The 27,854-nt window shown below is 44.2% G+C and overlaps 1 protein-coding gene across 2 annotated transcripts in view; it reads left to right on the plus strand.

Moving 5' to 3' along the window:
* Nucleotides 1-993: 993 nt before the first annotated feature.
* Nucleotides 994-27,854, plus strand: part of nrxn1a (neurexin 1a) — a 54,326-nt gene continuing 27,465 nt past the window's right edge. The window contains exons 1-8 of one of the 2 annotated variants that reach the window (XM_056430252.1): nucleotides 994-1,726; nucleotides 7,147-7,164; nucleotides 8,001-8,030; nucleotides 19,907-20,208; nucleotides 23,824-23,985; nucleotides 25,846-25,917; nucleotides 26,217-26,441; nucleotides 26,960-27,107. In XM_056430252.1, the coding sequence (XP_056286227.1) occupies nucleotides 994-1,726; nucleotides 7,147-7,164; nucleotides 8,001-8,030; nucleotides 19,907-20,208; nucleotides 23,824-23,985; nucleotides 25,846-25,917; nucleotides 26,217-26,441; nucleotides 26,960-27,107 (1,690 nt within the window). The remainder of the gene's footprint in view (nucleotides 1,727-7,146; nucleotides 7,165-8,000; nucleotides 8,031-19,906; nucleotides 20,209-23,823; nucleotides 23,986-25,845; nucleotides 25,918-26,216; nucleotides 26,442-26,959; nucleotides 27,108-27,854) is intronic. The other variant, XM_056430253.1, reaches the window with a different exon arrangement.

A 27,854-nucleotide genomic window follows, 5' to 3' on the forward strand; every position in this document is an offset into this window, starting at 1 on the left:
CGCCTGCTGACACTGTAGGCCTGTATACTGTATGTTTAGCTTAATGTGTGGGCTTTGTAGGAATAAAAACTAAATAAATATAGGTTTTTATTATTTTACTTGATTTGGATCTGTTGTATATGTGACAATGTGATATATCTCTCTGTGTGTGTGTGTGTGTGTGAGTGTGTGAGAGAGCAATGCACAAGAAAGAGAGTAATATGAGAATAATAGCGGGCTCGGGCTGGTGTATGCTGCATGTGTGTGAGAGAGTCAGAGAGTTTGTGCATGAGTGTTTACGCGCATGTGTGTGTGACCCTGGTTGATTGTGCCGTCTCTGTTCTCTCTGTAGGTCGCTGGAGAGAGTGATGACGTGGCAGTGAAAGAAACGTATACACTCGTATGTTGCCCACAGACACTTGAAGTTTTGCCCTACTAAGACAGAGAGGAGGGGAGAACACTCTGCTATGACGGTGTCGTTTTTCCCCATCACCAATGTGTGAGCCACACACCCACACACACACTCATACTCCGTGGGGAGTTGCCTTCATGGGGGATAAGGCCCTATCTAGGGCACAGAGATGGAGTTCACATCCTATTCGTCCCTTATCTAACACTCACACAGACGTTCACGCTGAGACACACACCTGGGATCTCACATGTCAAAAGTGAAGGATGAAAGACTGAAAGATTGAATGGAGAGCAGCCGTTGAGCATATCAGAGGAAACACAAGCGAGAGGCCACGACAAAAGAAGAGTCCTTTCATGCAGAAAGGACGGAGCGAGCTGCTGCCTGACCCCCTCCCTCCCTCTGGAGCTGCGTCGCATAGGAGCCTCGACTAAAGAGCCCCCCCTAGAAAGCAGGGCGCACCCGAGACACACAGGAAGGGTTCTTCCAAGTGGCCCAACGGTCGTCACCATGAGCTCTAGGCTGGAGGGAACACCGCAGCTCTAGCCTCTGTCTCCTCCCGCGTGTGTGCGTGTGTGTGTGTGAGTGTGAGAGCGAGAGTGTGTATGACTGTGATGGCGGTGTGTGTTTGGGTGGCAGCCCCCCTGCTCTTCCTGGGGCTGTGCCTGTGCAGCGTGGGGAGCCACGCCCAAGGGGAGGTCCTGGAGTACGGCGGCGTGTCCAGCCAGTGGGGGCGGTTCCCAGTGTGGAACGCCTGCTGCGAGAGCGTGCTGAGCTTCAGCCTGCGGACTCACAGCCAAGAGGGCCTACTGCTCTACCTGGATGACGAGGGCTTCTGCGACTTCCTGGAGCTGCTGCTTCTCCACGGCCACCTCCGCCTGCGCTTCTCCATCTTCTGCGCCGAGCCGGCAGAGCTACAATCAGGCGTGGCGGTTGGTGACGGGCACTGGCACGCGGTGCGTGTCAAGCGGGACTGGAGGAACACCTCGTTGGAGGTCGACGGGCGACTGGAGGGATGGGCGGAGGTGAAGAGCAAGAGAAGAGACATGACAGTATTCAGCCACACCTACATGGGCGGGGTGACGCCAGAGCTCCACTCCTCGCCCCTGCGCCTCACATCCCCTTCGGTGAGGGAACAGCCTGCCTTCCGTGGCTGGATCACGGCGGTGAGCGTCAACGGCTCGCTGATGACGTTGGAGAGCTCAGAGGGCGTCACAGTAACAGCCGGCTGCGGGCCGGATCACCAATGCCAGAACGGAGGGGTGTGCAGCGTGGTCAACGACCAGGCCGTCTGCGACTGCTCCGACACCGGTTTCCAAGGCAACGACTGCAGTGACGGTAAGGCCCAGAACCATGCTAACCCATCATATACATCTCATCCTTTACATACACATACATATATCAAATGGACAGTTACTTTTGGGGAACCGTATCTCCAAATTGGCATACACACCAAACACCTGCAGTGTAGACATCTATTTTTCATTCACACCTTCACAGCCGCCTTGAATTGGTGTGTGTGAACCAGCAGCATTCACAAACATGCATACTGAAAGTGATTATCTTTGATATTGATTTTTTTTTATGGCTGCCAATGACTCCCAATTTAGTATGGGCTTCCAGAACTCAGGAAGCTAAGGCCCGTTCACAGGAAGTGCAGTCAGCTTAGTGAAGCTGTGGAGATGAAAACCTGAGAGATTTACGACAAACTCCTGGAACTCACTGGAAACCGTTACCTGGCTGGCAGCTTCAGAGCCGTGATGGGCTCAGTTGGCGTGTTTGGCAAAACACGATAACCATATACACTACCGTTCAAAAGTTTGGGGTCACTTAGAAATGTCTTTCTTTTTCAAAGAAAAGCACTGTTTTTTCAAGAAAGATAACATTAATCAAAAATACCCACTATACATTGTTAATGTGGTAAATGACTATTCTAGGTGGAAACGTCTGGTTTCTAATGAAATATCTCCATAGGTGTATAGAGGCCCATTTCCATCAACTATCACTCCAGTGTTCTAATGGTACATTGTGTTTGCTAATCGCCTTAGAAGACTAATGTCTGATTAGAAAACCCTTGTGCAATTATGCTAGCACAGCTGAAAACAGTTATGCTGATGATATAAGCTAAACAACTGGCCTTCCTTTGAGCTTGAAGTTTGAAGAACAAAATTAATACTTCAAATATTAATCATTATTTCTAACCTTGTCAATGTCTTGACTATATTTTCTGTTCAATTTTCAATTCATTTGATAAATATAAGTGAGTTTTCATGGAAGACACGAAATTGTCTGGATGACCCCAAACTTTTGAACGGTAGTGTAGATCCAGTATGGATGTGGTTGATGGCTCGTGTCGTGAGACATTCATTTGAATTAGGGGGGTCTCTTGAAGTGGTGGTTACATATGGCAGACACACACACCTGTGTGTGTTAATTTGCATTTTTTTCTAAATGGCCTTCACAGGGACAATACAGAGAGTGGTGAAATGCAGTGTTTACAGTCGATCTCCTGCCATTATTTTTGAACAGTTTGCAGCCCGTTGAGATGCGGAGTTTGTGTACGAGTGAGCGCGCGTGTGTGTAAAATACAAAGAATGTGGTCTCATGCAATCCAAAAGCGGAAAGAGTTTTCCTGTCGGTAGCACTATATAAATCTGAAGAACCGTCACAATAAACAGCGTGATATAAGAAAACAACCTTTATGTGGTGGAGGCAAAAGAAGAAAACAAAAGCTTCCACAAATGATTTGATATCTAAAACCCTTCAAGAGCACCCTCCCCTTAACATTTAAAAACAAGCCTTTGGTCAATATAAGTGCCGATTTGCAGGACGGCGTAATGACGGCCATTACAAAAGCGAAGCAGCTGCTTCATGAACTCAGTTACCTTGTTGCGGCCAGTACTGTAAATGCATTTATTTCCCACTGCTTAGTTGTGTCGGTGTCATCACATTTGCTTCAGCTCATTCAGAAAAAAAGCTGCATTCTTAATTAATCTCACTTTCAACTCCTGTAGGTCTTTTTCTTTTCTTTTTAAAACGACAAACACACCTTTCAGCGTTGCCTCGGTGATTGATGTTTCAATGACACGAACGGCAGAGCGGCCTTGACATTCGTCACCGACCTGACCTCACAACACAGCCAGCACCGCTGTCAGCATCACACCTCCCTCTAACCCCCCAACCATATCACACGATAGCATTTAGTGGCCAGTGGGATTGCCTAGGTTGCCATGGAGACAGGACTAATAGGGAGACCTCATGCTCGGAGTGTTTTCTCCATCCTTGCTCTTCCAACCTGACCTTCCGCCATTTCAGGCTTTATGTCTGCCACGCAAATCTTCTGTATTTACATGTTTGTGGCGGCGAGTGTTTGTTTGTATGTTTAGGAGTCCTGAAGGTGATAATCAGCACTTTGACCACACCGGTCTTAACTTTCCAAGCAGTTGGGAACGGTAACTGGTGCATTATGCTCCGAAGTGCTGAAGGGAGTTGTCAATTTGACAGAGAAATTATTATTGCTTTAAGTTGAGCTTCAATGATTTTTATTAATCAATAAGTTCCTTGGGTGAGTCAAGCAGAAATAACAAATAGTTGTTGTTACAGCTTCTCAAATGTGAGAATTGTATTCCTTTCCACATCATCATGTTGAGAGTAAAGTAGAGTTGTGGACTGATGGTTGAGTAAAACAAGGTTTCGAGTTATCGAGTTATTATTGGGCAGATCATAATGCTAATAATGATCTGAACCCTTTAATTAAGTTATTTGGAAAAGGAAAATGCCAGAAATTCCAGCTTCTAAAACGTGAGGATCTGCGTCTTTTCATTGTTTTGTATCAATGTTTATGAAGCAACTTTGTTTTTTTACTGTTGGTCAGACAAAACGGCAATTGGAAGACCTCACCTTGTGCTCCGGGAAATAGCTAGTGACCTGTTTACTATTTCTAGGCATTTTTTAGATCAATTTAATTGATTAGCCTCAGTCATTGACAGTTGCTTCTGCACGTGGTGTGTGCTGCTCTACATCGAGGAGGTGACAGTTGAAGCTCTATGATCGGCTCTCTGCACAAACTCAGTGCTGTGCTGGGAATTGCGTGTGAGCCGAGCCGGTCTAATCCAGTCTGCTGTTTTTCGCTGCTGGTTAGGGCACATTGGGAGCCACTGGCGGCACTCACACACACACACACACACATACATACACACATACATACAATACCTGCACAAACACTTGTAGAAACGCAGTGCTCAGGCTCCAGCACCACCAATAGCCACATCACCACTGAGGTGCAGCTCTAAAGGCTGAATGGGAGGTGCAGACATTTTACATAAAGGCTCTCACTAGACACAATACGGTAACTGCTTTGGGCTGGCAATTTGTCGCTCAACCAGAGGCTACTTATACCTGTTAAGGGTCTGTTTTATATTCCTAGACCAACTCACATTTTAAATGTGAGTGATTTCCAAGTGCTGAAATATATATTTTTATGTTGGCATTAGTGGCCGGTGTCATAGTAGTCTCGTAAAAGTGTTCTGCTCGAATGGAATGGAGGTGAGCAGGACTATATTTAGTTGTAGTAATTTGAAATCATGACGCATTACGAGAACAGATTATGCTATGTTCTCCATTGACTTCTCAGATTCACATTTCAGACTTCAGGTATAGAAATCTCAGCAGGGTTTAGAGTGTGAGATTGAGAGTAGCTTAATCACCGTTTCAAAAGGTTACCTTTGTGTCTTTCCTTCGGTACTCACTGGTCATGGTAATTCCTGGACATTGGCCCAGGAAAGGGATTCAAGGGACGGAGCTATTCCAGTAAACCAGAAGCGTTACTGACAGAAATAAACAGCAGCCAATTGGGCCAGTTAACAACAACTTTGATGGCTGGTTCTTATCTTATTCCTCTCTAAATCATGGACCTTGTTCTCTGAAAATAGTTCAGAGATACAGAGAGGTCTGAGAGGAGAATCGAGCAGATGATGCCTTCTTTGTAGACTGTTTAATAAATTATTTGGAGTGCTGTGTTCTTTTTGACAAATTACCGGCTCAGTGGGATATTTCTGACCATATATCTGCACGCTGAGCTAATATCCATGCATCAATATCACTACCAGTGAGTAAGTAACTCATAGCAACTTCAAGTATGTTGTAATAAATCTCTCCTCGTGCGCTCTGGAGAAGAGGATTCAAAGGTTGGATCTGAGAGAAATTAAGTGGCGGGCAAAGTGAGTAGGAAATAAAAGCTCGGTAGAAAAGCCCACTTTAATTGAAGAAGAAAATACTACGTCCACGCTAAAAGCAATTAATTGTAAACAGTAGAACCATAGCCGCCTGTTTAGAAACGAGGACCATTCATGACCACGGGAGTCATGCGGAATTGTTTTCCGAGTGTCAGGCTGAGCTGATATTAAGGTTTACCTCTGATATGGTACCTTGAAATTATTGTTTGATTTTGAACCCAGCAAGCTGCACAATAGCACCTTTAAAATGAAATGTTAACCCTCAGAATGTAAAAAATAAAAAAGAGTGTGTTATGAATCTTGTATCCAGAATGAGGACGCTCTGCTGGAGGAGAAATAAATCCTCAGGACTGTGTGGGAAGCCAGAAAGAAGTATTTTCGATTGAGGCAGTCTTAGTTTCCTTCCACATTTACAATCACACATTATCTTCAAGGCTCCCTTATGTTCCACTTTTTATTGCAGATTTGTGACCATCTTATAATACCGTTATATACTGCACGCATTTCCTTTCTCCTCTCAAAGACTGCGATATTACACGCTTCATACCAGTGTAAGGGAAGGGTTTGGTTCCAAAGCACAACAATATCAGTCCGTTTTGGAGACGAGTCATTGAGATGTAGTGAGGAGAGTTTGGGCGATGCATAAATGTAATGACTGTCTCAGCCGTTCTGCCCTCCAGGCCGAGTGAACCGGGCTTGTTAGGCCTGGCCTGCCTCGCATTGTCCTTGAGGGCAAATTGCTGTTAGCATGCTAATGGCGCCACCTGTTTCTGCCATGCTAGTGGCACAAGGGCAGAGGCAAGGAAACACTCAGATGAGCACACAGCTGAGAATACCCACACACACACACACACACACACACACACTCTGTCTCAGTATTGAAACACGCACGTCCCTCATCATCCTGCACTGATTATTCATCCAGACATATTTTATATTTTCCTGCTATTTCACGTCATGTTGACTGCCCTATTCGATGTTAGCGTCTGTGTGTCTGACTCTGTATGTGTGAGAGACAGAGTGAGGGAGAGGTTGTGCGACTGAGTGTGTGTGTGTGTGTGTGTGTGTGTGTGTTGCATGCTGTCTGTCGGGGGGGCTCTGGGCAGAGGAAGCGGCTGCAAGGTAAGTTTTGGGTGAAACGGCTCTTGAATCCAAACATACAGGTAGGAAAGTATATTTTTGCCCACACCTCCTCCACCCTCTGTATCTACACGTGTGTGTGTGTGCGTGTGTGTGCCCTTACGTAAACGTACATGTCGACATGCAGAGTCATACAGAGAGATTGTGCATTTATTTAAATGCGGCTGTGTGCGTAAACACATATATTTATAGACAAACCTCACTTTTGGCTACCAGTGCAGCATGGTATCCATTGTGACGTTTGCGTGGACTTTGCATGTATGTTACCACGGTAACCCTGGACGGGTGTGCATGTACAGTAAGTAGCCATGGTAACCCAAGGGCTTAGCATGCATGTTAATGTCTGTCTCTCTCTCTCCTCGCCCGGCCGCAACACCTTTCCAGAGCACAGCTACACTCCAGGTAGGTTGCACTTCTCTCTGTCTTTCTCTCTGTCTTTCTCTCTGTCTTTCTATCTGTCTTTCTCTCTGTCTTTCTCTCTGTCTTTCTATCTGTCTTTCTATCTGTCTTTCTCTCTGTCTTTCTATCTGTCTTTCTCTCTGTCTTTCTCTCTGTCTTTCTATCTGTCTTTCTCTCTGTCTTTCTATCTGTCTTTCTCTCTGTCTTTCTATCTGTCTTTCTCTGTCTTTCTCTCACTTCCTTCTGTCCGTCTATATTTAAGTTTCCTTCCCTGCTTTTTATTCAAACATCTCTTTCTTCGCTTCTCTGTTTGATTCATGCTTTTTCCGAGTTCTTAAACATATTCTTAAACACACATTCCTTTAGTTCATTCATCATCTTAATATCACAATTTATTTCCACTCTCTCTCGATTCCTATCTTTTTCACGTCTCGTCCTTTACATTCTTCTTTCTGGCCTCCGTGTTCTCGTTACGTCGTCTGTTTTGGAAAACGGCTCAAGGTAGACAGTGTAAATGTGCGTCGGTCTGTGTGGGTGTGTAGGGTTGGTTGCTGACATCTGGTAAGTTCCACATCCCATGTGCAATCATCTGAAATGGCTCTTGCCTCAAGGTTACAAAGAAATACTGTAGGCCCACACAAACATTTAGACATTTGGAATAATTTAGGAGTCGTACACACACATGCACACACACTTTTACGCAGAAGACTCGACCCTTCACCAGCATGGCATTGACTAACTCCTGTTTTACAAAACACATATATACTCACACACACACACACACACTTCACACCCCATGATCCTCTGCTGTGCTGACTGTGCTCTTGTCTTCCTTTAAGGTCTGGCACACCTGATGATTGGCGACCAAGGTATGGCCTCCTCTTACCTCACTTGCTGTTGTCTTCTGCTAAACCATCACCCCCTACCTCCTCACCCCCACACTCACTACTCCCTGTATCCCCTCCCCCACTTCATCACCACCTGGCGCGGGAGGAAGTTGGCTCTCTAGGCACTGAACGAAGGTCAGTTTTTTTTTATTTCGGTAATTGAGATTTCTTGAAAACGGTCCCATTTGGTCACATTAAGAACTTCAGTTTTCATTCAAGCTGAAATGGATGACTTATGAATTTGCAGTGGAGAAATCACATAATGATGAATGAAATATGGCCTTAAGATCATTTTTTATGAGCGATGATGAGCCTGAGAGCAACTTCTGCTGGGACATATACTACAATCATGGCTGCTGATGTGGGACGGTGTAAAGGGAGGGCTTAGATGGCTGCGGCTTGTCGGTGCTTGGCTGGTTTACACTTGGCAGGTCTCCAGGTCGTGGAAACGGAGCAAAGGGCCGACTGACTATGGATGGTTTGAATTGGTCTTTACTCTTCCACCTCATTTCATTTTCTCTCATCTGTGTGTAAGAGTTTGATTGAGAGGATGGGAGCGTTTAGTGGAGTGTGCATGCAAGATGCAGACATGTGCGCTTTTACATCATGGTTTAAATCGATGACTGTGGCAGTTTTCACTCGAACACGCCCACATTCATCCATGGCTTTTTATCGGCTTCCAGCATGTCTTGCTCTGCTGTCGCTGGTCCTCACATGGGCTCCTGTTCATACATCGGTGAGCATGTGTGACTCTGAACTAAAGTTCCTGTGTATGAAGACAATGCTGGTATATCAACCCCCAAGTTGTCCAGTGTTTTATTTTACAGCCCCAAAACAAGTGCCCTTGGTCTGCCTTTTGAAAATTGTTCCAATAGTCAAAAACACTCACAAATGCCACCTCTCTCTTCTTGCTCTCTTTCTCCCTTTTTCCTTCTTTGTTACTGCCCTCTTTCTCACTGTTTGGGACACCAACCTCTGTGAATTTAGGAAAACTCAGAGGTACTCCCTCCCCTCCCTGATTATTTATTTTTGTAAATGTGTGTTCTGGGTCTTTTTTAAGTTGAATGTATCGACGGGCTCTGGTATCGTATGGTAACGCAGGCCTTTAGAGCCCATCGGCTTCAAGTTCTCGTTTTCAGTTGCCATTATGTGTCATGTGCTCATACCGAAGCGTGCGTGCATTTGTACGAATGAACTGGCACTCCGGCCTACGGTGCTTTTCAAAATCTGAAGGTAGGTGTTGCTGGATCGGTCGGCTCTGCATGACGCTGATGAATACACTGATTGACCCACATAAAGACAGGCCTGACCGTGACAGGCTGACCGGCGTCTATTGTGCTCTTTGATTGGATGAGAGAGGACACGATGGCGCCTGTCTCCCATTGTGACAGGGGCGCCATGTATTTGCTGAAATGTGTTTAAATAAAACGTTCATACAAGCTGGAGGATAGGAATATACTGAATAGACCACAAATTGTGTCTGCATCCACCTATCATATCTACAATTCTATGTGAGCATTTTGGTTATGTTTTGATTGCAAAATAAGCTCCTAGTGTTGGAGTTTCTGCCTGAAATGTCTGGCATGAATCATCCAGGTGGCAGTGAAAATGTAATTGCTTCATCTGGATTATGCTCAGCATTTTAAATCAGCTCCTGAAGGACCGACATGTATTAACATATGTTTCCTGCATTATCACACAATGTATTGAGCGTAGTTGTGTGTCGCGGACGCACTCACGATCACGGATGTTTGGAGATAGACTGAATCGAGGACCGCGGCGGATTTTTTCCTTTTTTTCTTTTCGTTTAAACCTTTGAAGTCTCTTCGGAACTGTATGTGGCCGTGTGTTTTCGCTCTGCGTACTGAGGAGTAAAGGCTGTCAGATGGTGCAGACGAAGCCTAGCTTAGGTTAGCTCAGCGTCAAGCGGCTTTTTGAGGAGACTGCAAAGCTGAAATGAGTTTCTTTGAGGGGGAGGATTGGGTGTGGGAGGGTTGCCATAGAAAGATATATAGCGTGTGTGTGTGTGTTCCTGTGTGTGTGTGTGTGTGTGTGTGTGTGTGTGTGCGTGCTGAAGAAACTGAGAAAAAGAGACTGTGAGAGAAGAGCTAAAGGAATGAATGATAGAGCGAGTAGAGAGGGAAAGAGGAAGCGAGGGAGAGATAAAGTGAGTCGTCTTCTCCTCTGTGATGGAGAGCGACTGCTTGTATCTGCAAAGGGACAGCGGTGCTCCCGTCTGCCCTCCCAGCCCAGTCATTCTGTACGGGACCCCAGTCCTGATGGGAAGCCCTGGACCTTTCCCCTCCTTCATAAAACACAGCCGTCGTTCTCCTTGGAAACGATACCCACGGATCACAAATCACTTTGAGTGGGTGAAAATGCACGAATTGCGGAGGGAAGAAAGAAAAGAAGGAGCCAAATTGGATTTTCATAAGTATCGAGCATCCAAAGGAAGAGGAGGGAAATGGATTTTTGTTCTTTTTTTGAAAGGTATCGAGCAGCAATAATCTGGATAGAAATCGGCTTAAAGCCAAGCAGCAGATGTTGCCCTTTCTCTTCTCTCTGTCTGGGCCAAGACGAGGCCGTGAAGGGTTGTGGGTGAATAAGTAATTGTAGGTTCTGAATAGGATTGAGGAACGGCCCTTGGGCGTAATTGGCAGCAATACTCGTTTATGATATCAGGGTTCGTACGGTCATGGAAAACCTGGAAAAGTCATGGAATTTTCAAAACGGTCATTTCCAGGCCTGGAATAGTCATGGAAAAAACTTAAATCATAAAAGTTTTTGAAAAGTCATGGAAATGTGTTATAATCAAGTGTTCATTAATGCCGAGTTTGAAATAATTAATATTAAAAATATAAGCCGGCGTACGCTCTCAATACGCCACATTTTCTACATTTTTCATGTTTATACCGAGATTTCAGTTTGGTCATGGACATTTGGTTTAAAGTCAAAATGTGTAAGAACCCTGTGATATTCACAGCATTATTTTAAGCTATGAAGCGGGTTGTTCGGTTAATAACGACTGTTTGCATGAATGTCCGAGCGTTCTCGGTATCTATCCATCAATATGTGTACGGCATGGACGAGTGGTCAGCCTCGCTTTAAGTGACCTTTACACACGCACTTACGTGAACAGGCGGACAAACAGGCACTCACACACACACACACACACACACACACATAATAACCTTTAGAGAGCGCCCGTTGAGTAGGTGAGTGAGTGTGTTCAGTGTAAATATGCATGAGTAAGGCTGCCTGCACATATTGTTCACGGTCAGTGGATGAAGGCAGGACGGAGAACGAGGTGTGTGTGTGTGTGTGCGTGTGTCTTGTGTGAGAGCATGAGTGTATGTTCAGGGGAGGTGGATTGTGAGTCATCAATTGTGACTCACAAAGCGTCGGCAATCAAAGCGCCTCATTTTAACACAATGTCTTACGGCAAAGAAACACATGCACACTTCGCTACACACACACACTCACGCACACGATCAGAATCAAACGTCTTTTTTTATTGTCCCTCCACCTCACTCTGACACAAGAGTGTGCTTATCTCACAATAACACACACACACACACGCACTTACACACTTCGTAGAGGACAGGCGTCGTGCTGACTCCACCATATGTGGGGTTGGGAGTGGTAGCAGACGCCAAGGCAAGAGGAACCAGTCAGTACCAGCAAAGTACAGCATGTCTCCTACCTCTTACTCATCATGATCTCACAGTCCTAAGAATAAATCACACCAGGAGTGATTCTTCTTTCATAAAGGACAGGCTCTGAAAATTATTTTTTATTATGATTTAATAGAATTTGTCAATTTATCTGAGAAGCTACTTCTCTATAAGTTGTAAAAAAAGCAATTATTTTAAAAAAATTGCAAACTCATACACTGATGCCATATTATCAGTTGGGAAGTTGTCTTGCTTTTTTAATTTGTGTATAATTCATTATGATTATTTGCATAATTTTTAACAGATTAATCAAGTACTTTACTGCTAGTAGTTACCTGCAGACCAAGTGATGGCGACGAAGTAAGTGTCCTTATGTGAATCAACTGTGAATCACATTTCAAATCCATTTGATCAAAGCTTTTTTAAGTTGATCTTTTGCGTTGTATCATATAATTTTTTACCCTTGTAAAATCACCGAAAATATTTTGTTCGCACTTGCCAGTTGCCTACAAGTTCAATTATATTTAGTTAAATACTGTCATGCACGGTGTTTTTGTCAATAAAAGATATTTGACAGACACAGAAGCCCGTCTCGTTGTGATGCTTACATCATTTGGCAAATCGTGCAAGTGAGCAGCACTCGACTCGAGGTGAGAGAGAGCCGCTTGGTGTTAAGAGGCAAGTGTCTGGTGATCGGCTGCATGCCCGACGGACTGGCATGAATGTGGCTCCCGATGGCCTTATCTTGAGCTGTGAATAAATAAAACAAAATGTGAAAACTAAGTTGTGCCCCCTCTACCATTAGCAGTCATAAAGCAATTGCAACTAAGTTTTTACTGCGAAATGCACGACCTTTCTGGATATACTCTTTGCACTAATAGTATTAATTCTGCATCGACTCTCCGCGAGTAACACCCATTACAGTTCTGAACTACAACACTCGTTAATGCGTAACACCATGTAGCTATTGTAATGAAGCCACGGCCCCACATACAGAGCTCTACCCGCACATTGCCGGGGATATGCACGGCTACAGAACTCACCATGGGAAATGGGAAGCAATCCCAGTAGTAAATGTATACATTTACTGGTAATTGTATGCACTTACCATCCTGTTAGTAAGTAAGCATTAACATATTCACATATTCACACATTTACCGTAACGCTAATAGGAAACACACAAAGCCGATGCACGCTGTAATCGCCCTAAAAATAAAGTCATCAAACGGACTCCCTGTTCACGGAGGATGAAGGGGGAAAAGAGAGAGCGCAGGCTGGCTGCAAGTGTGTGAGGGGGTGCGGGAGGAGGGATGGGAAGGATAGTGTAAAGGAGTGTTGAAAAGCGATGGTGAGGAAAGATAGGAGCGCGTTTCGCAAAGTGGGTAAGGAAAGGTGGAAAGAGAAGGTCGGAGACGCAGAGGGAGACAGGAAGGGAGATAAGACTGCAGCGCGTCTCTGCAGGGGTGCTGCGGCTCTCCTCGGGCTCCCCGACTTGACACAGTCTCGCATCAGCCAGGATGCATTCATGAGTGATGCAGGTACCTCACGCTCACACACTTATACACACACAAACACACACACAAACACACACACACACACACACACATTCTCCATTTATAGAAAGAAAGGGATATAAAAGCCAAGTCGGTGCTCCAATTGTCTCCGACCTGTTCTCTCGCTTTCCTTTGTGTTCAGAGTAGTTACCCAATTGGCGTTTAACTCCAGTACCCCATCTGGCATTTGAAGTTCTTTTCTTTGCTGTTTTTGCCAAAACAAGAACAAACAGGTGAACAAGAACGCACACACTTGCACTGACGGGCGTTGCACACGCACGAGCACTCGTTTCCTTGTGGCGCTTGTCTGGAATAACTAGACGACAACGGAAATGACCGCAGCATTCATTAAAAACTCGAAAAAATACCGTAATGAAAAGAGGTCTTTTTGCACATTCATTAACAACATGGTGGAAGGGTTTCATTAGGTGTGTGTGTGTGTGTGTGTGTGTGTGTGTGTGTGTGTGTGTGTGTGTGTGTGTGTGTGTGTGTGTGTGTGTGTGTGTGTGTGTGTGTGTGTGTGTGTGTGTGTGTGTGTGTGTGTGTGTGTGTGTGTGTGTGTGTGTGTGTGTGTGTGTAGATTTACATGCATGTAGATCTGGGCACCGTTATTTGTTTAGGTTTTATTTAACTGCTTGTAAGCACTAAAGCTTATTTCCTTTAGTGCGTGTTTGTCAGCGCTCTGCAGTCGTCTCTGTGCATATGTGCCGTGATGTATGTACATGTGCTTGTGTGCAGGCCTGTGGGTGTGGGTGTGTTTTTGTGTGTGTCTAACACGGATAAAACTGACTGATCTTATCCAGCTTAAGACAAATCCACTGTTCTGCCTGCAGACATTGTCATGGTAACAAGACGGTTCCCTCGGTACCAGAGCGAAGGCCGAATTCAAGCTGCAGACACAGAGGGAGATGAGCGCAGATAAAAGAAAGACAAAAGGAAAATATTTTTTTTTAATTTAAAGGGATTGACAATGTAAGGCATTATTCAGTTATGTTCTCTTTGTGTCTAAAATAAATTCACTTAGAAAAGACCATATCTGTATTTTACTATTTACAAAGCAAAAATGCCCTTTTCTTCTTTTTTTTATCACTAAATGTAGTAAAGATTTGGGTTTTGAAGATGTCACAGTGGACTCTTGGAGCCGGAGAGAGGCTTTCTTCACAATTTTTTGTCGATTTATATTTCCGTTGAATCAGAAAATAAACTATCCCAATGAAAATGGCCGACATTTGATCACACAATCAATCAATTAACCAAGAAAAACGTTTGTGGAGGCTGTGTTTTTCAACTATGTCTTGTGTTCAATTTAATAACAACAACCAAACACGGAATGAGAGCTCAACGCTGCAGACGGGCGATCCGTCACTGTGTGCTGACAGTAATATCCTCCTCTACACGATTGCTCCCTCGCCTGAGATGTGATCGCCCAATCGGTTTCAACTCCAGATGCTGTATCCCACCGAATAGAGATGGAAGCGGCAGTCGTAGCCTTCAGAGAACTTGGCCGTGTGGATTTTCACACTTAAACTTAATGCAGAGACTATGCATATGTTAGCATGCATTTGCATTTATTTCTCACACTGGTCATCTATCTGTACACCGTATGAGTGCATAGTTAATCCACCTGTCTGTTATTAAGGAGAGATGCCTTCATGCAGGATGTACGAGTGTATGCCGTGTGTGTGTGTGTGTGGACTGAGAGGAGCTGATAGCAGAACTGCATGGTGGGCTAAAAAAGGTGCAGGGGAATTGCAGTGTGCTATCTCCAGAATGACAGGGCTGCCATGATTGAGGCTTGCTACACTAGGATTTAGATACACCAGCATTTTTCTCTCTTTCATTCTCTCTCGTTATCCATCCCTCGCTCTCTGCCACTCCCTTTCCTTGGCTCTCTTTCTACCCCTCTACCTCTCTCTCTTCCATTTTGTGCCAGCCATCCCAATGAGTCTCCCCGTCTCCCTTTTTTTCTCCATCCCTTCCTCTCTTTTAAAGTCTCCCTGATGCATCTTTCCCTTTTTCCTCGACCCTGCATCTTTCCACCCTGCTCCCTCGATCAGGTGCTGTATAATGTAGGCTCCCCTGATGTGCTCCCTGCCTCCATCCGCCATTTTGATTCAGTACAGCTGTCCATGATAATGTACTGTTCACTCAATCACTCTTTCTCTTTCTCTCTCCTTCTCCATCTCTTTTTCTCTTTCTCCCTGAATCACATGCACAATCACATCCACATTTGCTGAGCCCCTGTAACACAGAGTTGCCATGGAAATGACAAATTAGTCTGAAATGTTGAGGAGGAAAACCCATGAGAAGAGACAAAGCCATATAACACACACACACACACACACACACACTTGCCCTATGCACACAAGCACACGGAGCATCCAAGTGATGTTGTGTGTTTGATAGTCGGAGGGGTGGTTCAGTTCCAGCTGGTCCCAGTAGCAGCAACCATCAGATCAGTTACTCTCTCCCTCCTGCCTCTCCACATGCTGCTTTATTCATTCAAATAGTATTTTAATGATAACGTTGAAAGTCTAATATGAATCCTCCTCAATCTTTAAATTCACTGTAGCCTCCACACAGTTAGTCATTTATGTATTCTTTCCTTTTCCTCCCGCTTTCCTCTCCTTCTTTCCTTTTCTTTCGTAACTTAATTTAGAATCAGATTGGCTCAGTGAGCTGAGGATCTGTTTTTCAAGCCAGAGCTGAGAAAAAGAAAAACTTGTTTCAGCCAGATGAGGCTGCAACTAGAAAAATAGTGAAATCAAATTAGAATTTCCCAGAACCCCAAAAGACATCTTCAGCAGGGTTTTTTTTTGTCGCACTAACGGTCCAAAATCTTTACAGAAAAAAGCTTTACCTGGTATTTTTGCTTTAGAAATGACCGTCAATTAATTTTCACGGGTGTCAATCAATCTTCTGTCAATTTCCCCAACGAACAAGAACAAGTCAGACTTCAAATACAACCAGCAATATTTTCGACGCTGTTACTACAAAGTCTGAGGACCAAGAAATCAGACAACAACGCATAAAACACAGAAGATAATATAGCTTTAAAATATCTATATAATATATATATATATAAAGGAGAAGAAAGTAGCTAACTTGAGCTTAAGATCATTCAGATCAAGGTGTTGTTTGAATTTAGAACAATTAAAACACTTACAACCACGCAGTCAGCCCACGCAAAACCATTACTCTAACAACCAGGAGAAATAAAGTGACAACGGCCAGATGAAACATATAATAGTGTTTAAAAGCTTCCAAAGAAAATGTAATATAGCTTGAGAGATTTCCAGTCTCTCCCATTCCCTTTCTGTGTATTCCTTCATCGCCCTGCTCGCCTGCTTTGATCGACAGTGCTCTCCACAGGATGAAGTGTGACATGTGGTGTGTATGTCAGTGTCTGTCTCACTGTTTACTCTGAGCTAATACTGACTCACTCCATTAATCTGAGCTACAACAGATCCGCTCCGACCTGCCCACCTGAGAGCGTGCGTGTGCGTGTGTGTGTGCGTGTGCGTCCGCACACTGAACACACGCAACGCCCCGACACATGTTCTCCGTCGTGTTTGCGACACCCAATGAGCATTCCGGTGCCTGGTGTGTGTGTCTGTGTGTGTTTCTGTGTGTGTACGTTGTTGTTGTTGTTGTTGCGGGCCAGAGCATCCAGATCGATGCAGATGCTTTATGTGCCCCTGTCTGGTCTAATGACACGTCTGTAAATTAGCAACAGAATGGCGGCGCGGCACACTGCAACCTAATGGCACCTCTGTAAATTACCGCTAGAATGCCGCTGGACGGCTGCGTGTGTTCTCACTGTGAACAACTTGGCTCACCCCGCCGCCTCATCTACATTTGTCTACGTGTCTGCTGGTGTTCACATTTGTGGCTGTTTTTTTCTGTGTGTGTGTGTGTGTGTGTGTGTCCCTCTTTCTCCTCGCTCTCATTCCTCTCAGTAAAGACTCGCCCGAGGCCCTGAATTGGTAATAGCTTTTCTGACAGCAATACACCAATATTTACAGAGACCAGCACCCACCCACACCCCTGCCGCACATTTCACGCACACATAAAAAGCCGATATTGTTTTCGCACGCATTCACGTGCTTGAACACAAGTCGCACACACTTCTTTTTCTTTGTGCACGCGCACACACACCCCCACACACAGACACACTCTTAATTAACATGCTGGGAGGGAAGGCATTGCACACTAGGGGGAACTCACACACATGCTGGCATACAACTTGTTGTTTTTCACTCTTATACTGGCATTCACACAATATTTTTTCATGCAACAGAAGCAAAAAAAGACAATTTTCCAAGATTGCTCTTTGAATTGTAATATATATTCCCACTTATTTCTTCTCATTATTCTCCCTGTTTTCTATTCACTCAAGTGCGGCCAATTCCATGTCAGCGCTCTTCTCTGCCTCTCACTACCTTAATAACCTATTACACTTCATTCTATTCATTATGTGGCTACCCCCCCCCCACACACACACACACACACACTCCACTCCACTCCACTGGTTCCTCACCAAGTGTCTGTCATCTCCAGCCTGACCTAGTGCGCTCGTGTTAAATTCCCCTCTGTTCTCCTCATTATCGTGAACTCCAAGTGGATGCCAGAGGCTCCACAGAGCAGCAGAGGAAAGGAGGCCAACTAGAGGCGCGGCATGAATGGCGGCGTGAAGTTTAACGGGCGGTGTGAGAGCTGCAGGGATGGTGGCGATGAGAGCGCTAGAGCGGAAGCGGAGGAAGGGTGATGCTTGGGAGGGGGCGAAGGAGACAGATAATGTCGCCACTGCCTGCGATGCCAACACAATAGTACGATCATTTATTTGGCAGATGTGTGTGTAGGTGTGCGTATTTGTTCCTCTGCTGGCTTGCGAGCAAGGCTGTGTATTTCTATGAGAGTAGGTGTGAGAGAGGAGATAAGAGAGTGTGAGCTTAAGGATGATGGATTGCAAAACCTTGGTCTCGTGTCCTTGGGGGTCACTCAGTGTGTGTAAGGTAAGTAGCCATTGGCTGTTTGCTTCTTATTCTGAATTGTAATTGGCCGTTCCGGCCCGCTTCGGCTGCCACGACGCTTACAGACTGCCGCTCGCCATCTTCATCCTTCTCCACAACTCCTGCGCATACATACATACATACATACATAAATACATACAAACATACATACATACATACATACACTACCGTTCAAAAGTTTGGGGTCAACCAGACAATCTTCCATGTCTTCTCACAAAAACTCAATTATTTATTTCATTTGAATGAAACATCATAGAACTTTGTTCTACAAACTTCAAGCTCAAAGGAAGGCCAGTTGTCGCTTATATCACCCAGCATATAAGCTTTTTCAGCTGTGCTAGCATAACAAGGGTTTCTAATCAGACATTATTCTTCTAAGGCGATTAGCAAACACAGTTGATGGAAATGGGCTCTATACACCTATGGAGATTATTTTTAGAGACCAGACGTTTCCCCTAGAAATAGAATTTTACACATTAACAATGTATAGAGGGTATTTCAGTGCTTTTCTTTGAAAAAATAACATTTCTTCTAGACCCCCAACTTTGAACGATACATACATACATACATACATACACACATACACAGTGTTTCCCCTAGGTTTACTGCTTCAGGGGGGCGGGACTAGTGCCGCTGCTCGCCATGTTGGTGCCCTAAGCTTAACTCCTTCACGATGCCCCCCCTGAGATGGGAAACGGCACCCGCGGCGTCGAAGGGAGGAGGGGGGGGGGGGGGGCTGCTAGTGGGAGTGTGCTCACCTGTGTGCGCTCGGCCCCGATGCGCGCCTACACGCCGGCATCGGAGCTCTGCGGCGCGTGAGACGGAGAGCTGAGAAGTGTTAACGCGACACGTAGAGACAGAATGACATGCCGTTGTGTAGATACAATCAATAACAGACGTTTAGTTTAATAAAAGAACAAAGACGTCTTTAAGAAAAGGGACCCTAAATTACTTCTGCTGTAATCTGGCGCTATAGTCAAAATTACAGGGTGGCGGGCGGAGATTTCAGGGGGGCGGGCCGCCACCCTGTTAGAATGGTGGGGGAAACACTGATACATACATACATACGCAGACACACACATTGTGGCTTTTGACGAACATGAGCCATGTTGTCAATCAAGACCACATCACTTCCGACTGCCAGAGCAGCTGTTCTCTTCCAAAGGGAGGATGGCAGGTTTCATAACGAGTTTGGAACGCCACATCCACAATGTTTAATCTCCAACCCACACGAGTGATCAAAGCTTGTTCACACACCACTCCGTGTACGATGAGCGGTATGGAAGGCAGTGTGTCTTCCAAGTGCTGGCATCAGCGCAGCTTTGCTTGACAATAACAACATTTTCAGCATTTTGAACAATATGTTTTGTACTGCACATCCTAATCAAATTTAACCAGGCCCAGCAGAGCTTTGTTTTACTCGGCTGGCTCTGATGAACACCCACCGTTTCATCATCTTTGAGCAGTGTGGGAAGAAGCAATGTAGCTCGGATGTTGTAGTCATCATTATGATAATGTTCAACAAGAGTTTTAATGGCTCCACACGTCTTTGTTCTTCCTCCCTGTTTCCCTCTCGCACCTCTCCCTTTCTGTCTCAGCTCGCGAGGAGTATGTTGCCACCTTCAAGGGCTCTGAGTACTTCTGCTACGACTTGTCGCCCAACCCCATCCAGTCGAGCAGCGATGAAATCACGCTCTCCTTCAAGACGCTGCAACGCAACGGCCTGATGCTTCACACCGGCAAGTCGGCCGACTACGTCAACCTAGCACTGAAGAACGGGGCCGTGTCGCTTGTCATCAACCTCGGCTCCGGGGCCTTCGAGGCCTTGGTGGAGCCCGTCAACGGCAAGTTCAACGACAACGCCTGGCACGACGTCAAGGTCACCCGCAACCTGAGACAGGTAACCAGACAGACAGGAGGTGGAGGAGTGAGCGGCCGAGCGAACGGGAGAGGAGAGGAGATTGAAATGGATAAGCCTTGAAGAAGACAGACTTGGAGGGTCGTAGGGAGGGATACACATACAGGACTGTCTCAGAAAATTAGAATATTGTGATAAAGTTCTTTATTTTCTGTAATGCAATTTAAAAAACAAAAATGTCATGCATTCTGGATTCATTACAAATCAACTGAAATATTGCAAGCCTTTTATTCTTTTAATATTGCTGATTATGGCTTACAGCTTAAGAAAACTCTAAAATCCTATCTCATAAAATTTTAATATTTCCTCAGACCAAGTTAAAAAAAAGATTTATAACAGCTGAGTGTTTGTCAAGGCTCAGGAAACCCTTGCAGGTGTTTCGAGTTAATTAGACAATTCAAGTGATTTGTTTAATACCCTACTAGTATACTTTTTCATGATATTCTAATATTTAGAGATAGGATATTTGAGTTTTCTTAAGCTGTAAGCCATAATCAGCAATATTAAAAGAATAAAAGGCTTGCAATATTTCAGTTGATTTGTAATGAATCCAGAATGCATGACATTTTTGTTTTTTTAATTGCATTACAGAAAATAAAGAACTTCATAACAATATTCTAATTTTCTGAGACAGTCCTGTATATGGTGAAGTGGTAGAATAAGGAATGGATGGAAGCATGCTTGGATTTCAGTTAGTGAGGAAATTATTTTAAATCAGTGGAAGATTAACAATAATTTTGATATTTTATATGAACTTTTTATCAAGAGAAATTGGCAAACATTCTGTCATCTATTATGAGGAGTTTTATTTTTCCTTTTTATTTTTATTGAATATCTTTTTTTTTGTGGACTTTTTGTTGGACTCAACAATAATTTGGAAAACTTGAGCTCTAGTCAACCGAGGGGCATTTTTGTCTATTTTCCATTGTTATTGACTAAATTATTCTTATTCTTATATGAATTAGTCAGAATTTAAAATGGTTCTTAGCGGAAACGTTATTTCCAGTTCCTTGTTGAATAGTTTCAGTATCTGGCCTTGGTGAACCACAGTGACTGCTGCAGATGTTTCAGGGGCAGTGGGCAGCAGAAAAGACTTTAGTCCGCAGCAAGAAACTAATCAATGTAGAAGCTTCGGTCAGAGGTCTGTTGTCCATCTGCAGTGATGCTGTGGTAGGAAGAAAATACCTGAGGTTTTGGTCTTAGTTTACAGTGGGTTAACCACCAGACCAGCACTGCTTTCAGCTCTAGGTGAGTGATTTTTCAATTGTGTGTGTGAGAGTGTGAGTGAGTGAATGTGTGAGTGAGTGAATGAGAGTGAGAGAGTGAACTAGAGAACATTGAGGGTCACTAGCACTCAGGTGCTTGTCACCCACCTGTACCCTGCCTCTACCGTTTGCTTGTTTGTACTACTAACTTTACTAACCTGCTAGTGAAACTAACTAACCACCATCCATGGAATGATTCATTCTACTAACCTAACCTGTGCCCTTCTCCTAGCGAAACCACTCCAACCAACCTACTAACCACACCAGAGGCCTTCTAGCTTTCCTTTTTTTGTTCCCGAAGTTGTTCTGTTCACAGTTTTTTGCTTTCCTTTCTCCCCCTCTCCTTCAAAGCACTCAGGCATTGGACACGCTATGGTAAACAAACTCCATTGTTCGGTAGATATCATTCTAATTGTTTCTTAGTTTGGGTTTGCCCCGTGTCGATTTCCTTTTGAACCATAGACTTCAAAACTAAACCACTAAAAGGATAAATGCGGTTGGTAATCTTTTACGCTTAAAAAGCCCCCGCCCCCCCTTCCTTGCCAACCAATCTTTTTTCTTTAAATCCCCCCTTTCCCCTTCTCTACCGTTTTTTTCACCCCATCTCTCTGTGACTGACATGTTGGCGTGTACTGATCCCTCACCTGCACGCAAATGGAGAGCCCCCCCCCCCCCTTTCTGCATGGCGTGACTCAGAAACCCTTACCCGCTCTGATTGGTCCATACAATTGATAGAGTTCCCTCCTTCCCTCTCTTTTTTTTCTTCGTTGTACTTTCAGTCCTCCACTCTGCCACAGCATGTTCTTCATGGTGCCACTGATTCATCCTGTCCTCAGTTTTTGTATCAACTGTGTCCTCTTTGCCAGTGGTTGCATGCAGAGAGAAACTGGCTGCATGTTTTATATATATATATATATATATAACTTTTTTAATATTTATATATATAGTTATATATATTTATGTGCGTATGTGTACGTGTGGAATGAGCCCTAACACATGTGCGTGTGTGTACATCAATATGTGTGTGTTTGTAATGTGTCATATCATTCGGACTCACTGATCTAACAAACCTCCCCCAGACCATAAACTAACCAACTCACACCATCATCACAACTCACTCTAACAACACAGCAAACATAACGTCATCACAACTACTAACAGCATTGACACCATTAACCCTAACCTCAGAAACCCCACACAGCTTGGCCTGACACGAGTAGCGCTACTGTGGCTGTCAGCAGTGCAACAACTAACATCTACTAACAAGTAAATAGGACTAACACCTCCTGAAAAGCACGATGAAGCCTGCGGAAACTTTACTAACACCTGCCTGGCTGGGCGAGTTTGCCTGGCAATGATAAGCACTTCAGTGAGAGGAGACTTCCTGTAGATGGAAAGTAAAGAGCTCACAACTTTTATGGGCAGTTGAACATGGTCAGTAATGTACTGTAGAACGCCAGGGTGATAACGTACCACTAACTTTGACTTATGCTTGACAGGAACAGGAACCAGTGCAAGCTAAAAGCCCCATACAGGCTATTATACAGCATAATGGGCTGGTTAGATTTTAAGAGTACCAGCATCAAGTTCACTTTCGGTGGAGCATTAAGGAAAGTTGTTAGTATATTAGGAAGTAATTATGCATCTTCTACTTCAAAGATAAAATAGCTTAGAGTCTGTAGCAGACACACAAGGAGGTAAACGTTTAACGTCACGGTTGAATTAGCAGACATAGAAGATATATATATAGCCTTTTAATGCAACGCTGCACAAATCCTGTTGGTTTAGTCTGTTTCGGGAAGTCGGTGCAAAGCAGGGACAGAGTGGCAGATTGTTTTGAAGTTTGGGTGTGAAGAGTCACAGCCCACCAGTGGTGGCGCTGACGCTTTGGGGATCAGTGAATCTTTGTTAATCACTTACAGGATCTAGTTTGTTATTCTAAGCAATAGACTGAGACAGATCAACGCCGGCGGACCACGTGGCCTGATTCCTGTTAGAGTGCACGCGAGGTAGAAGGAGCAACTGAGTGTTTTACTGACTGTGAGCAGAGGGAGCGAGTGGCAGTAAATAGCAACATATTTCTAATGTCAGTAATACCAGCAAAGGCGAGAGGCAGCACTACTCCATGACGCCACACTGATCCACACCAAAAGTCCCAACAGCACAACTATCTTATCCCCCAAACCAATCAGGCCTTCTTCCCACCACAATGCATACACATTGGTTACCAGAGTAACGGGGGCTAATTTGGCTGGTCAGCACCTAGCTAGCGCTTAGCGCTGCCTTTGGTGTGAGTATATAGCGTGTCCTTTCCCTGTGCTTTGTTGTGTAGGTGACCATCTCCGTGGACGGCATCCTGACCACCACGGGCTACACCCAGGAGGACTACACCATGCTGGGCTCTGACGACTTCTTCTACGTGGGAGGGAGCCCCAGCACCGCCGACCTGCCCGGGTCTCCAGTCAGCAACAACTTCATGGGCTGTCTCAAAGAGGTAGGGTCATGTGAGCATGATGCACGCATGTGTGTGCATAACACGTTGGACATGCTAGTATTTCATTTGTTTTCCCAGTGAACTGCAATAAGGAAAATGTTTGCAAAATCACAGAGATTAGTCTAACTGCTTTATATCTGACGATTAACGAGAATTATTTAATTGGAGAGAATTTAGACTGAATGAGCTACTGATATAATCTGCACGTGATCATTTGGACAGAATGTAATTCTATTGAAAGACATTGAATATAAATATGCTGCATAGACTTTCTATACTTTATATCTTATATCTTCTTTTTCGTACTTTCTTACTTTATTTCTTCCTTCCCTTTCTGTCACACATCGAGCCAACATGTTACACACATTGTCTTATAAAGTACACACACACACATACAGAAATGCGTCCACTTGGCACCCGGACACACAGCATCAGAGAGAATCAGGGAGAATCAGTGATGAGTGTCGTTGAGGGACTAGATACAGCACTAAGCACTAACATGCTAATTAGCTCCACCACAGAGATGCTCCATCCATGCGCTGTGCTTGAAATGGGCCACAACACTGCAACAGCAAAAAACTCACATGACACTGTGAGGAAAACACACTAACACACTTACACATACGGATACACACGGTTTTAGCGTACACAGATGTGTGCATGTGCTGGAATGCACACTAATCCCCACCAAAGCACACGCAAACAAAAACATTCAAGCCCAAATACACACACATATGCACACACAGCACCTGATACAACAGCAACACTCACAAATACATCGTCACACCCATTATATACACACACAGCCTGAGTCTTCCTTTCAGTCCCACAGACTCACGCAGAGGCATAAACAAACAACCAAACAAGCCGACAGATGATGTGCCAAACAGAGAGCTGTCTGTATCAGTTGTGAATGCGCTCTGTGTTGCTTCATTAAGACTGATGGCGTTTAAACGAGGCTGCCGCTGTCACAGTGAACCCTCCACTGGCACATTTACATATTTAATGCGATGATATGATAATCCGCGTGATCAAATTAAGATGTATACAGTGAATCACGCACATGAGCGATCGCGACTGGAACGATTTTGTGCGTTTTGTGTGGCGCAGGCACACACACAGATACACACACACACACACACACACACACATTAGTTAACCCCATTTTGCACATTTGCACTTTTATTGAAGAATCGCATTCATTGCCCGACACACAGGAAGAAAAGTACCTGATATGCGAATTCAAAAAAGAGGTGAAAAGCCAATACAGAGAGGAAATGTTGTGATGTTGCTCACAGGTCATAGAAAGAGGTCTGGATTAATAAAGCCGAGCCTGTGTGCGCCCGTCTCTCTCAACATCAAAATGCTCAGCACAAGCACACTCTTTACACTCTATGCTGCTCAGTCAGAGAGCGTACTGTGTCAGGGAAAGGAAAGAGAGAGAAACAAAAAAGGGCAGAGGAGAGAGGGAGTAAAAGCAATTCTGCAAGTGGCAGACACGAATAGCAGTTCAAATGAGGCGGGAGTGGCTCGCTGCTTTTAAGGTTGCCACTTTCATATAATAACACTTTTTAAAAAAAAGATGTTATCTGAATTGAAAGATTAATGGATGTCTGGTCATATTTTAGGTGCTTTGTTCCCTCTTTATCTTTTCAGCTTTCTCTTCTTTTATTACTTCTGAAGGTTGATCAAAAGTGTATCTTGTTATTTTTGCTTGCCTCAAAGGTTAAATGAAGAAAAATGACAATATTCCAATTCTCTGACACAATATTTATATACAATACGGTCCGTAAAGGCTCCTTTTTTTTAAAGTCGAAAAGTGAATTAATGTGTCATTCTTTTCCCTTTAATCCCCTCAAGGTGGTGTACAAGAACAATGATGTACGGTTGGAGCTGTCAAGACTGGCTAAACAGGGAGACCCAAAGATGAAGGTAAGTACTTTCAACATCATGTACAACATTATCCTCTTTTAAACTGAAGGCAGAGAGCCTCTTGTCAGGTCCTGTGATATTTGTACTGTAGGGATTTTAAGTGAATGGGATTATATTTTTGAGAGGAATCCCCCAAGCTTTTGTCTTTTAGTCCGTTTACACCTGGAAACCAACTGGCTTCATTTCAATCTCAGGCTACACAGGAACCATTTTGGTCTTTATGTAAACTGGGCATCAATTTAACGTGCCATTTTTTAAAGGCTTGAACCCCAACAAATGTTTTCTTCTTCCTGCCCTAGGTAAGTGGGGTGGTGTCCTTTAAGTGCGAGAGTGTGGCCACTCTGGACCCCGTGACCTTTGACACCCCCGAGTCCTTTGTGGCACTGAGCAAGTGGTCAGCGAAGAAGGCCGGATCGATCTCGTTTGACTTCAGGACCACCGAGCCAAATGGGCTGATGCTTTTCAGCCATGGCAAACCTCGACAGCAGCAACACAAGGATCCACGCACACCTCCGACAATCAAGGTGAAAAATAAATATTTATACGTATTCTTTTCTTTTTCTTTTTTGCATCCCGATGTCATAATGTTAATCATGTTCATCCTCCTAGTTTGATGTTTTAGTTTGCCAGCATTTGCTAATTAGCACTACACCCAATGTCCAGCTTTGGCTGATGGGAAGGTCATTAGTGAGCAGGTATTTGACCATGAATATCTATACAATATTTTATATCATTTTCCATTATTGTTGGCAAATATGGCTATTGAAAGCAAAACCTTTATCCACACGAATCCAAAATGGTTGATAGTGGAATTCCTGATTGTCCCTTGATTTTAAATAGGGTTGGATCTCCAGAATTAAGAGAATCTAGGAATTCCCAATCCTCACTAATCTTTGCTCAAATTGAATGGAGTGGCACAAAGAACCTGATTCTAAACGATTAGACTCCAGCCCCAATCACCTTATTGTAAACTGCTGCTATAATTTGCATTTGCATGTCCTTTTTATTCAGAATATTAAAAATGTGTCTGTTTGACTTGCAGGTGGATTTTTTTGCTATTGAGATGCTGGATGGGCACCTGTACCTGCTGCTGGACATGGGCTCGGGAACCACCAAGACCAAGGCTATCGACAGAAAGGTCAACGACGGAGAATGGTATCATGTGGACTTCCAGAGGGACGGACGCTCAGGTACACGCTCAGCTCTCTCAGCTCCGACGCTAACCCTGACCACAGAGGGCGATGTGTAGGAGGTGGAGGATGAAGAGTAGGCGAGTTTATACTTCAGCCTTTTATAGTAAGCTTCAGGTTAGCGATGCCAGGGGGCTCTTGCCACCGGTCTGCTGTCTGAATTTGATTCAAAGTGGGTTGTAAGGGTTCTATGCAGACCAGTTTTAACACAATTGATATGTAGCACTATCAAATGTATTAAAATGTGGTATTATGATAACACTGACACTATGATGAAAGCCATTGGTTGCCTCTTTTTCATGCTGCTAGCCATGCTTCCTGTGGGTGGATGGATAAAACATACTAACGCAATGCCTCCTGTTGTTTCTTCTCATATGTATTCTCTCAAGGTCCATTAAACATGAGTCAAATGTAACGCAACAGGATTTTAAACGGTTTACATCCTATTACCTATATAATTACAGTTTTCATGCCGGTATTTATTACTGTCAAGAAAACCCGCAGTAGCAGCAGCTGACAATCTTCTCAGCGGGGATCTTGTTCGTTTACTGTAACTGTTCCAACGTCTAAAAAGAGATGATTAATTATTTATTGGAGACAAAATGTTAGACGTCGCACTATTAACCCTGTATGGACTGAAAGGAGCTAACGATGAGTATGGCAAGCAAAGTTTCATAACATTGCTTCTGATTAGAGAAGTAATGAGTGGTGGTGATGACGATGATGACGATGAAGGAGGAGGAGAAA

The sequence above is a fragment of the Pseudoliparis swirei genome, chromosome 13 (assembly GCF_029220125.1).
Source record: "Pseudoliparis swirei isolate HS2019 ecotype Mariana Trench chromosome 13, NWPU_hadal_v1, whole genome shotgun sequence".
Taxonomy (NCBI): domain Eukaryota; kingdom Metazoa; phylum Chordata; class Actinopteri; order Perciformes; family Liparidae; genus Pseudoliparis; species Pseudoliparis swirei.